Here is a 12,832-nt window from a genome sequence, read left to right as displayed (position 1 = left end):
TCCAAACGCCTACAAATACTGATTAAAAATGTAGTGATCCACCTCTTTTATATCCATTCAGAGCTCGTGAAGCCTACATTCATTTAGCAGGATCTAAAGCCATTTGTGAATTCTATTAAAAAATTGAAGAAGAAAAGAAGGTAGGAGGGGGAGGAGAAGGGAAAACAAAAAAAAAATTCATCACCCAAACCTTACCTGCCAAGCTTCATGTCTTCTCATTAGTTAATCTTTTTTCCAGGATTTAGAATAGCTGGTGTTTGATGCCCCAGAAAAGGAAGTGCCTTAAAGTAAATCTTATTTTCTATAAATACATTCTTTTCTACTATATTTGCATCCTAATTTGTTCTGTCTAAAACAGAGATAATGTAACTTCTTTGTAGCACTGGAAGATGAGGGTATTTACTCATCTCTTGGTCTGCTTTTGGGCTTTCCTGGAGAGATGGAGGGAATAGGAATTCAGTGTGGGTATAGAAGCTGGATTTACTATTTTCAGAGCATGACTATGCAGTTGAGCCCTGGGCATTTGAAATGCCTCCCTCTATGACTGATGCTATACATATTGTTTGTGATAAAATATAAGACAGAGAAATGTCATGGCCACAATGCCTTTCCCTAGTTTTTGTCCTTTATGTGTCATCAGTGTGGTCCAATGTATCTCTTGTCCTCACTGTGCAGCAGGAAAGACAAATTATTAAACAGAAGTATGCAGAACTTCCAAACTCAGGAGCCCAGTCAGTGGTACAGTGAGATTCTTATTAATCATCTCCCTGTATCTGGGATTTAAGTAGTAACTGTTCCACATTGCCAGAGATGAAATCTGCCATAGAAGTGAATTGAAAGAGGGTTCTGAGAACGGTGAATGTTTCAATAACACTGAATGACTACAGCTGTGATTTTCATGTACATATTTGAATTCTGAGTAAGTTGTGTTGTGTTGAAAATTAATGTTTGTCTGTATATTGTTAAACACAGGGCAATGTCCATAAAATCTTGGAAAAATGCAGTTTACCACTTACTGGGAAACAATGTGTAAACCGCATCATTACAGAGAAGGTAAAGTACTTTTCTTGAATCCTTGTCAATACTTTCCTCCTCTATCCCTAAGAAAGGACACTCGGTAAAAGTAGAAAAGCATAGTAAAAATGAAGAATATGTTCAGTATCTGTTGCCAATGAAGGGCAAAGATTCCCTTGGAGTTCAGTCCAGATGTCTGGGGATCATATTTTCCCTTTTGAAGTTTTTGCCATTGAATCTAGCATACTGAACCATACTCTTAGAGACCTTCAGAACAAAAATGCTATGCATGAGAAGTATACAAAGTGTGTAAGTACTTATTTTGACCAAAGTATTCCTGAAAATTTGCCATGCGAGATCCAAATCCTCAAATACAGATGTAAACACAGCTCTTTTTTTTTCCATCAGAGCAACAACTGTGTAGCACCCATGTCAGACAATTGGCATCTTCCTTTGTGTATACTACAGACTTTTCCAGAGAAACACAAACTGTAGCTGTAGCAGGGCTTTAATTCTTTTGTCCTTACTTGATTCCATTTGTGAAGCAATTTACTCTCCAGTGCAGGTACATGTGAGCATCTGATACTGCTGCTGCTCTGAGTACATTAGTGGATCTTTTCAGCAAAGGATAAGTCACTTAAGGTTTTTGCTGTAATCATACTCCTTTTATTATCAGTGTTCACATTTTTAAGGGCTTAGAGTAGTTCCTCTGTGGGCCATCTATCATACTAAGTAGAATGCATCAAAGGTGCTGATGTAGAATTTTGCTTTCTCCTGGTGGTATATTGGTACTGTAATTTAAGGGGGTTTTTTGTCCACAAAGTAAGGGAAAATAAATGAAAATGTGGAATTTTTTCCAGTCTTCTACTAACTGACCGCATACAAATGTAAGGTACAAAAACATGAGAGTGAACAAGGACTGATAGAAAATAAACAAAAGCAGAAATTTCTCTAAGAGTCACCACTTGTCAGATCTGGTTGCTTTATTAGGAGATGATGCAAATGTACAATAAATTTTGTTTCCACACTAGCTTCCCAGTATGTATGTTCCTTATGCCCAGTTTCTCTTTTGAGACTTAGAGGAGCTATCACTTTGCTACCATTTTTCAGTCCCATAAATCAGTCTCATGTGCCCAGAGGACAGCTGAACTTCAGTACACTTCTGTGATGAGCCTATGACTTTACTTTCATTTCAAGTTCAGTCTTCACTGGTCTTTTGCTAATGACTTTTTTTATTAAGGAAAATTACTATAGACCTTATGGTTTCCCTGGCAACTAGCTTGCAACCTGTGTATCTCCCTCTGGTAGGCACTATTAAAGTGCACATTGTTTTAAAGGTGTTTTTATTTGATGTGCTTGTGAGCCTTGAAAGTGGAAAGCATATTGTATGAATATGTAAGGAAGAACAGCCTTACTCCTTCAGCCACTTCCTCGCAGTCTTTCTATTAAAAGTACAACAAATCTTGTCTTTCATTGCTAGTTTCTGAAAATATTAAAATTTGCACTGGGTGTACAGTAGCTGTTAGAGAAGTTTTTAGTCTGACAAAGGTGTTCAACCACTCAGTACCTCTGTACTGGCCTTAAAATGAAATAGAAGAGTGAGGGAGACATTGTGTTTTCCTGTTTTCCTTCATGATCTCTTGTGAGCATTGTCTTGCAGGAAAGAACATCTCATCCCTTTCCTTTGGACCTCCCAATTCTCACCAGATTGGAGCAGGAGGCATGGTCCTCATTTTATGCAATGAAGAACAGTTGCACATTTTTCCCACAAAACTAACATATTCAGCTCATATTTTAGATTCTTTTGGGTACAAATAAATGTAGCAGAAATCTTTATTGGTCAGTCAGAAAAGTGTAAAGTGAACCTAATTGATAATGGCATAATCTGTTACTGAGGGAAGACTACCTACTTCAGCACACCATTTTGTGGTGGAATTTTACAATATTACTACTTACATTTTCTGCTTTGATAATAAAAAATTAATTGTGTGCTATTTGAACCTGACAGGCTGTGTTTGATGTGGACAAGAAGAAGGGATTGACCCTTGTGGAAATCTGGGAAGGACTGACAGTGGATGATATCAAGAAAAGCACTGGCTGCGACTTCACAGTAAGTCATTTCACAAACAAATATAGTTATTCTGGTGTCAGAACAAATATTCTCTACAAACACTCACCACATGAGGACTTGCAGAGGCAGTAGGTTTCATCCTTATAGGTGAGGGCTGGGTAGATTACCTGTGGGATTTACAATGAAAACAAGAAGATTATTTAGGACGAATCTAGTATGATTATATTGGAAGCATTAGAAACTAGGAAAAACCGAAGAGATGGAGGAATGACTAAGGGTAAAAGGGCACTGTGGAAAGGGAACTTTTATGATGCTTCGAAGAGGGAAGCTGATTCATATCTGAGATATAGATGAATATTTAGTTTTACACAGTATAAATTAGGTAAACTAACTCTTTGTTGCTAAGTTTTCATGCTATCTTTAGGTGGGGTTGAGTCTTCTCCGCTCTGTGTTACTAGTGCCAATCAATTAAATGCTGTACTGTTGGTATATTTGCTTTTTCTCTCCCATTGTCTTGTATGAATGAAATGTATGCTCTGCATTAATCCAGAAAGCCGCTGCCTTTTTACCTTCACATTCATTCTTAAGTCTCACTTAATACTAAGACAAAACTGGCTTATTAAAGGAAAGTGTACCACACTGGATTGTAACTTACTGCATATGTGTGGTTGATAACATATAGTTTCTTCGTGGCCTTCTCCTACATGAACATTACGAAAATTTTTCTTCTGTGTTGTGAAGTCTTTTGGGGCAGGTCAGCCCTCATTTGATGAGAACAGTGAGAATGACAGTATACAAACTGTACTATAAAAATAGTGGGGGAATATTTGGTGATGAAGTGCAATACTCTTCCTCTTTGCAGAGTTTCGTACAGGGCTAGGGCACATAACTGAAAGATTGCAGAGCAGTTAGTACATGAAAGAGTTTGTTATTAAGGCTTTAAGCATACTACTGGCAGTAAGTAAAACTTCTGAGCAATAAGCCTGTGGAATTTCATTCATTTCCGGCATCCATAGGGTCCATTTCTGAGAACTAAATATGATAGTGTATGTTTTTTCTTGTGGAGTTTTAAATATTTTAAGTAAAGAGCTGTTCACTTCTGAAAACACATTTGTTCATCTGAGAAAAATTGTTTGGTTGGAGACAAACGACCTGCAACTGCAGTGTGCATTAAACTGCTACAAAATCACTTTGCTCCATTATTAATTTTCCATGTAACATTTTATGAAAGTTGTTATTATTTTTTAATTTAAAGTGGGAGCAACCTTCGATATTCAGCAATTCTGTGTGCAAAAAAAAATATTCATTCAGCTTCTGACTGTGATTTAGGAAAAAATGATAAATTTTTTAAAATAGCAATAATGTCAGGTCTTCTGTTTCTTTGGCTGATCAGCCTGTCAAACAACTAGCATCCAAAATTAAAAACATAAAAACGACCTGGTAGGTTTGTATCTATTGCAGTCAGTCACTTTGTTTTGTTCTTGCATATTTAATTTGGGGATTAACTTCATGACGAATTTGAAGGTGCCATGTTTAGTAAGCATTTAAATACACTGAAACCGTAGGAAAGGAATTTTCTTGCCAGAAACAGTCCTTACATGCTTCAAACATGCTTGTTTGGAAGGAGCGATGTCTTTTTGGTTCAGGTGACCAATATATATCTCTATTTAATTGAGCATGTGTTACCAAAAGTAAAGTCCAATAGCTTGTGCTCAAGGCAATGAAAGCAGAAGCAACCAGAGAATTCAGAGAAAGAAGTGATCAGCTTAAAATGATGGGCTATGAGATTAAGTTTTGCAGCAGCATGGTGGATATGAAAGAACAAACTATTAGGACCAAAGAAAAGATAGCATGACCCACTGTCCCTTAGTGCTTTCCCGTAAATGTTACAAAGCAGTGGTATAAATTTTGAATCTTTAGGATAGCCTGAAGTTAGCAGTTGTGAGAGGTATTCCAACAACCCACTGTCTAGGTCCCTGGGATTTGTCTCTCTGGGATCAGGAAGGGACACTTCACAGGCACCATTTCCTAGTTCTCCTGAAGGCAAATTCCAGTGCAGTCTGCTCTGTACAGCTGCTGTAGTCATGCATGAAATCACGAGCTGCACTAAAGACGCTGTGGGCATGAAAAATGTAGATGCTGCTTGGTTTATGCATTTTCATATATTTATGTTGAAGGCATGTGGCTTGCATAAATGCTGGCAAAGCAGTGCTTGCTTGCAAAGCGTGTACCTCTACCAAGGAATGCGCAGAGGTCAGTGTTACCTACTGACTGATAGTGCCAAAAATGACTGAAATCTCTGTAGGGCTGCAGATGGCAAGCATGATCCATCCACAGTGATTTGTTTATTAAAGCTGTAGCGTGGCAGAGCACTAGCTCTTCCTTTTTGTTTTGTTTTGTTTTTTCCCCTCCTCTAAATGATGTTTCCACGCCACATTGACTGAGTCCCCGTGTCATTGAAATTCTTATTGAAACTTCTGTTGACATCTGTGACAGCAAGACTGGGCCACTGTTGCATAATATTGGATCCTTGATGGCCCGATTTTCTTATACAGAGAACACCTACAGCTCCTCTGCTTAGTTTTGAAGTTCAGAGGCATTTGTTCAGAAAGCAGCACCCTCAGTCCTTTTTTCCACATTTCAAGACTCTGCCTCAGGCTTCCTTGCAGGAGTAACAGTTGTGCTTGTGATTATTTATGTTCACTGAATGAGACATCTTGTTCTTGTTTATATTGGTGACAGGAGCTTTAGTGATATTGTATTGCTACAGTAAAAGCATTTTTGGATCATACGTTTTGCTAGTTTGAAGCAGAAATAATGGGTGGAAAATGAGGAGCTGACCCTTTTCTAGCAGCTTTTTTCAGTGAACGTTCTGCACTAAAACAAACATCCCTTTGGGTTCATTACAAGTGAGATTTTAAGGGATGGCTGTACCTTTGTATGCAGCTATCTCTGCCAGTGCAGACTATTCCTTTTTGGAGAGGAGAACTTTATAGCCTTTCTGGCTTTCTTTGAGACACATTTGGGTGTTCCGCAACGTTTTCACAGCCTGCTTACTGATTTGGAAAAACATCTCCTAAAGGACATTTACAACAACAAAATGTCAAAGAAAACATGATTCAGAATCAACAATCTTCATTATAGACTGGCATCATATAAAAAATAAACAGTTCACTCTTGATTTTACTGTGGTGTGAAGAAAAAGTGTTGGCTTATCTTGTGTGCTTAAATCAGATTTGCTGTAGCCTAGCATATGGATCACCTTGGCAGGTGATCTGTTTGGGCTTGTGGTGGTTTATATCATTGATGAGACCATGAGAGAAGAGACTGGGAACTATACTTCTGCAGATGTATTTCATTATAAAAATAATCAGGATAAGTCTGCCGAGGTAAAAAATTCCCCATGCCCCCCCCCCCCCCTTTTTTTTTATTTGCTTATTGTAAAAGCTCAGTTTTACAAGATTTTCTTCAAAGATAACATGGAGTTTTGGAAAAGCATCTGCCAAGGAATCATTACATGGTTGAATAGCAATTGACTAGTGTATGTTTAAAAAGAAATTGACTGTCCAAGTTCAAGCCAGTGAGTACAAAATAATAGAGGATACAGTTTTTATTTTCTGGAGGTACATTTTCCTTTGAGGAAATGAGCTGTTGCAGGATTGAGTCTGTTTTTGAATGGATGTTGTGTTTATTCCTGATCAATCTTCCCCACTGCAGAATTGACATTAGGAACAGGTTTTTGTACAAAAGTTGATGTTGGAATTGTGGTTTGCTTTTACCTGCAGTTTCAAATAATTTAGGAATTAATAAGGGATATGCAGCTTTTATTATGTTAACAAATACGATAACAGTGGTTGCTATAAACTGCTTGCTATAAAGAAACACAATGAAATAAGCATAGGGCTGTTTGTGTAGCTGGAAAAGGTAGTTTGGTGTTGGAAATTGGAGAGTCAACAAGCTCAAATTGCAGGGAGTCCCTGAGGCCGCATGTCCTCGTACCAGTTCAGAGGCTGCGTACAGACTGCCCAGGCAGACTGCTCCCAGTACACCTATGTTGAACACTACACCTGTTCAGCATTAGCAAAGTGTTTTGAAGGTTCCAAGATAAGCTGTTCTTCCTGTAAGTGAAATAATGTTAAGAATGTGTTGCTTAGGAGGTACTGTAAGAAAGTAGCAACTCTGTGGCTGTGTACTGTAAAATAGTCTTCATTAAGCATGTTCAGCTCTTACCAAATGCTGTGCTGTTAGCACGGGGTGATACTGAATTGACTGACTCCACTGGGATTTAAAGCAGTGGACTCAGGGGGCTGTCTGCATTTCAGACTTGATTACTCTTTATTTTCCAAGCACAAACCATCATTTTTGTTACATTTGCATTTTTCTGCTTATTTAATCACATTTATTTAGAGCAAACAGTTGTATTTGGGTCCAGTTCTGAGCGGAGCTGGGCTCTCACCACGTCTGTTATCTTCAGTAGGCATTGTGGCACTTCAGCACTCATGGGTTCAGACCCTTTCTGAAGCAGATAGTGGTACACACAAATGACAGCTGTTAGCATCAGATGTGCAGACATTACATTTAACAAAATATGTTCATTCAAATGTAAAACACTCGAGGTTTTGATGGCACCAAGATCTACGACAGGAGAAAAACAATATCTCCTCCAGTAATTGTCTTTTGTTACTATTTGCAGAATACAGATTTTAATGGTGCTTCCAGGTTTTGCCTCTACTTCAATGGAACCGTCCCTGGGTGAGGCAGAAGTAGGCCCAAATTAAATAACGCACACAGGCACTTGGAGTCAGAAATGTTGAAAGATTTCTGGAACTAGTTCAGGAATGCTGGTGCACTCAGCATTTCTCCAGCTGTTCTACACTTCACCTATTACATCTATTTATTACCCTAGTTCACACACAACTTTGAAAAATCAATGAACAGTTTCCATCCACTGAAAACATTTCATTAGCATTTGATAAAGTAAACACATTCTTCATGAGCTCAGCTTTCTTTGGTGGCTATTCTCAAAAGGTTATAAATGATTATATATAGTGGCTGGAGGAAGGATAATGTAGAAATCTAATCGGTATAGGAAATACAGCCCTGTACCTCTAAAAGAAAGAGGCCTTAATGCTTGGAAAGGCCCTTATATATCATTCCTTCATGAGTTGGCTTGTTCAGTACTGTTAAGTGAAAAAGATGGGATAAGGAGGCAGAAGGAATGCAGTATGTGATGTTTCAGTGGGACACGTTAATTAACTAGGAGCCAGATTATCTGTGGAGCTGTTTTTCATCCTGGGCAAGTAAGATCACCTGAGTTACTTTTGATCTTCATTTTGGGGCACCTGTTTAAATAGGGCTGGGGACAGGAGATATTTGAAGAGGCTTGGATATTCTGTAGAGGGCTTTTGTCAAGGTTCAGCCTGAGAAAGTTCGGGTTCTGGCAAATGTTAACTGTTGCTAGTCTTCAAAGTCTCTGTATTGTTCCCATTTACACCTTCTTTCCTCATCTGATTTCCTCTGTAGGCTTACTGTGGCTTATTTTTGGTCTGCTGGATATCTTACAATATCAGCAATTGATTTTTATGAGTGTATGGAATTAAAACAATAGAATACATAAGTGTGTCCTCACACAAAAATGAATGTGAAGGGAAAAAGGCAAGTTTAAAAAGAAAAGGTTAAATTAGAAGTTTTAAACTATATCATCAAACAAATCAAATGAATGTGAATGGAAGAAGGCAATTTTTTAAAAAATAGGTAAAATTAGAAGTATTGAATTTTTCATCAAGCAATGAAATCAAATGTATACATATACTGTGGGTACAGTATGTGTATAATATAGGTCTGCATTTGATTGTATATCCCTTGCTAATACACATGCTCCAAACCTCAGTTGACTACTCCTGCACAGACCCAGCATTGACAGACAGCATCCTGTCTGCTGGTAGGTGGGGAGGAAAAGCAAAATTAACTTGGCTATTGAGCAAAGAGGGGAAATAATAGTTTAAGATTCCTTGTCATGCTTGTTTTAATACTGAAGTGATGATTCAATCATATATTGAATATAATCTGTTTTGTTGCCTCTGCACCATTCAGTGTATTGATACGTGAATGCAAGTGGCTTAGAAGGTGATGGCTGAAGCTGTTGCCCATCTGCAGCTACGTCTCCTATTGCTGTTCATGGCAAGTGCAGCCCCACTGTATGCAAACTATGACCATTTACGGGCCAGAGCATTAACTAAGCCATGGCCTATTTTTGAGATATGTTCATCCACCATCCTGTATGCTGTATAATTGAGGAGCTGCTTCACCTGATTTCAGCTGTCCCTTCTGTGGGCATTGAAAGCCATCCAAGATGACCATGCAGTTAGCAGGGCCAAGTACATGTTCAGCCATCCAAGTTTAATCTGCTTGCATTCTCAGATCAATAATCCAGCTCAAAAGAAATGAAGTTTACATGCGGGATACTAGCACCACACATATCTTGTATTCCTGCATCAGAAAATTTAGTTGTGGGAGTGTTTATCTCTGAAATACTGCAAATATATCAGTTTAAATAAATACAGTGTCTCTAGTCTTCAGTGGCACATAGTTGATAGAGATGGAAATGAATGGTGGGTTGTACTGCTGTATCTGTATGCCAACTGTTGTGTTTTTTCCCTCCTTTTTGCTAGGTTTCGCCAAAACTAATACCAATGAGGCAGATTTAAACATGAAATACAGACTGGGCTTAACTTGCCAGGAGGCTTGTTTCCAAATGGGAGCTCAGTGAAGAGAAATCGATGGCTGTTTTGCAAATTTACTCTTTTTTTTTTTTTTTTTTTTTTTTAAAGAGCTTTGTAGGTAGTTTCCAGATAGTTAAACTCAGTCTGTGACTATAAGCCTGAATTTTATTTCACTTTCCTAACATTACCAATTTTAATGGCAGGGTGAATTTATTCCCTAAATTTGAATAATATTATACTAAAATGTTAATGAACATTGCCCAAAAAATGCCTTGTATTCTTTCTGCCAAATACTACATTTTTTGCACAGATTCAGATAATGACCATGCAAAACTTGTGGTTGCCTCTGCTTTTCCTGATACCATTAAACTTAAAAGTCACTCCCTGGCTCTGGAACTACAGCACTTACCATGTCTGTTCTCCTGAGGTGTGGTTTTTTTTTTCTGGAGCAGTCTATAGCTAATGTACACAGCTAGAAAGAGACATCAGAAATATGGACTTAGCTTTTCTCGAAGCTTTTAATGAGTCTGTGACAAAACTGTTTATACTGCTGGAAATAACTGAGTCCTTATGCCTGAATATGTCTGGTTTCCACAGTGTGTGTCTGTTGGCATTAAGAACCCTACATCTCCCAAAATCCAACTCTGACCCCTTCTGTTTAAATCATACAAACTAGAATGGGGCTAGTATGAAGGAGAAAGATTAAAAAGTCTCCATCCCCATGCAGGCAACTAGTAGCTGCGCAAGTGTCCTGTGTGAACCAGTCTTATTCTCCAGATATAATCCTTATTCCCAGCCCCGATTCAAAGGCAAATGAAGATTGTTTCTGGAGTGAAGTCCATCCTTCCAGTGTAACACAGAAACAGGAGAAGACAATGTTGTGGGCACTTGGAACGTTCTTTTGAAGGGAATACGGTCGGTTAAGGGTAAAAGCAGTAAGTTTGCACCACTTGCTGATCAAGGCATTGGAAAAACCTAAAGGGTTTGGAATGCAAACTCATGATAACTAGAATGAATGCCATGAGACAATCAAAATGAAAAATCATTCTCTCGCACTGGTTCTGCTATTTGATAAAGAACTTCCTTTCACTGTTATTAATTACAAAATGACTGTTGTTTTTGCAAATAGGTAATATTACAGCATTGGATCTCACATCCCAAATCAGCACAATATGTCTTTATTACACAGAGCATTAATTGACTGGAAGTCTGCATTTACTAAAATACAGAGTTTTCTGCATGTATAATGGTTTCTGTCATTCATATAAATAGGAACACGTAAAACACTTCAGATAAAATAATTTCTGACATAATGTTTCACAGCAGGACTGGAGCAGATTAAGTGACTGAAAAACACATAAAATGTAGATGCACAAATATATATATATATGCACACCTATCATACATGTGATAAACAGTGTTGCGATATAGTACGGAAGGGCATTCTAATACTAGATGGAAGAGCTATTCACTATAGTCAGTGTGTACTATGGAAGGAATGTAACACATTTCTAGCGAACCAGTTAGGAAAATCCTACACTATTCAGCTCCTGTACTAGCCTCTGTACTGCATTTTTCCATTCAAAAATAAGAAATGCATCTCTTTCTTGGGACAGGTATAAAAATTGTCTTGATCCACACATGGGTTTTATAGCAGTAAAACTGTTTTGATTAGAGAGATTATTTTGCTTAGTTGCCCTTACTCTAAACAATTCTTTGATAATCTCTTGTCAATACCAGAATAGGTTATCCTTCTTCCCACAAAGGAATAAACAAAATGCCTTTGCAAGCACCTTTATGCTAGTACAGAAGTACTCCCATAATACAAAGTTGTGTGACTTGAACTCGTGGATGCTAGGCCATTTTATAGCCTGAACGTGTAAGCAAGACCTGAGCCCAAGGGAAAGAAATGTGTTGTACAAAGACTAGTGCTAATTTCATGATTAAACATATACAAGTGATGTGGTTGATAGGTCATTTGCATGCAAGACTTGAAACTACATTGATCAAAGTGCTGCAGAATATCTTAGCCCAGGATTACCACAAATTAGTTAGCTTTTACCTAGCTTTAGTTTTCACCTGTTTTCTCTGTTGAGGTGTGTTCCCTATGTTATTCCCTTATTCCAGACAAATTACTTTCTTAAAGTTTGGCCATTTCTATTGCTGTAGAGGTGGGATGAAGTTCTGCGCACGGAGATGTTGCAGATTAGGAATCTCTATAAAACAAAAGTTGACTCTATTTTAGCCCAATATAAAAGAAGTTTTGGGTTTGGATAGGGTAGCCCAGAGGCCTCTTCCCCAATCCATAAAGACACTTCAGTGGCAGTTCTGACCCTTGTAGTGCTGTACACAGCAAAAAGTGCCTGTCTTTGCCTTCAGGGCAAAGGATGGGTGAAGAGCTACTCTCAGGGGATAGGTGTGATCCCTGAAGGTGTCTTGTTCGTCACCGCTCAAAGCTCTCAGAGAGAGTACCCGGAGTGGATGCTGGTTTTAGGGGAGGAGTATAAAAACTATTTTACAGGGGAAGGGAGTTAATAGTAACTTATCCAGAGAAGAAAATGTGTATTTAAATAGCTGGGAAAGTCTTAAATCTATGAATAAAATGTTGATCTGTTGCAATTACCTATGCTACGTTAGTTATAGGACTGATTAGTTAATTACAGCAAACATTTATTGACATACATAAAGTACAGAAGTGTCTGAGGGCAGCATCAGGTGTATGCTGCTCCTGCCATAGAACTATGCTTTGCTGTCATACGCACAGAAGCCATTGTTGTCATTAGTATATGGCTGTAAAAAAACTAATGACCTGATAATGTCTGGGAGTTCAGCACCTTGGTTTCTGAGGCAAAGAATTGGGAGCCAAGAACTCCTGAGTTTCAGCTTTTCCAGTTCTTCACTTACTGCCTTGTGGAATGTCATCTGTGCTCTCTGCCTTGTCTCATGTTGCTGAAAAAGGGGATATTTTTCTTCCTACCTCACAGGGATGTTGTGAGGAATAACCAGCTAAGGTCTGTGCAACAGG

General features: G+C 38.3%; 1 protein-coding gene across 1 annotated transcript in view; it reads left to right on the top strand.

The window, feature by feature from the left end:
• The window catches only part of OXCT1 (3-oxoacid CoA-transferase 1), an 80,352-nt gene extending 70,451 nt beyond the window's left edge, over window positions 1–9,901 (top strand). Inside the window, exons 15-17 of the mRNA XM_064437706.1 lie at window positions 973–1,053; window positions 3,023–3,124; window positions 9,757–9,901. Of these exons, the coding sequence (XP_064293776.1) occupies window positions 973–1,053; window positions 3,023–3,124; window positions 9,757–9,792 (219 nt within the window). The 3' untranslated portion in view covers window positions 9,793–9,901. The remainder of the gene's footprint in view (window positions 1–972; window positions 1,054–3,022; window positions 3,125–9,756) is intronic.
• The last annotated feature ends 2,931 nt before the right edge of the window (window positions 9,902–12,832 follow it).

Source organism: Phalacrocorax carbo, chromosome Z (genome assembly GCF_963921805.1).
Source record: "Phalacrocorax carbo chromosome Z, bPhaCar2.1, whole genome shotgun sequence".
Classification (NCBI taxonomy): Eukaryota; Metazoa; Chordata; class Aves; order Suliformes; family Phalacrocoracidae; genus Phalacrocorax; species Phalacrocorax carbo.
The sequence above is the reverse complement of the archived record's forward strand: the minus strand, read 5'-3'. Positions and strand labels throughout refer to the sequence as shown.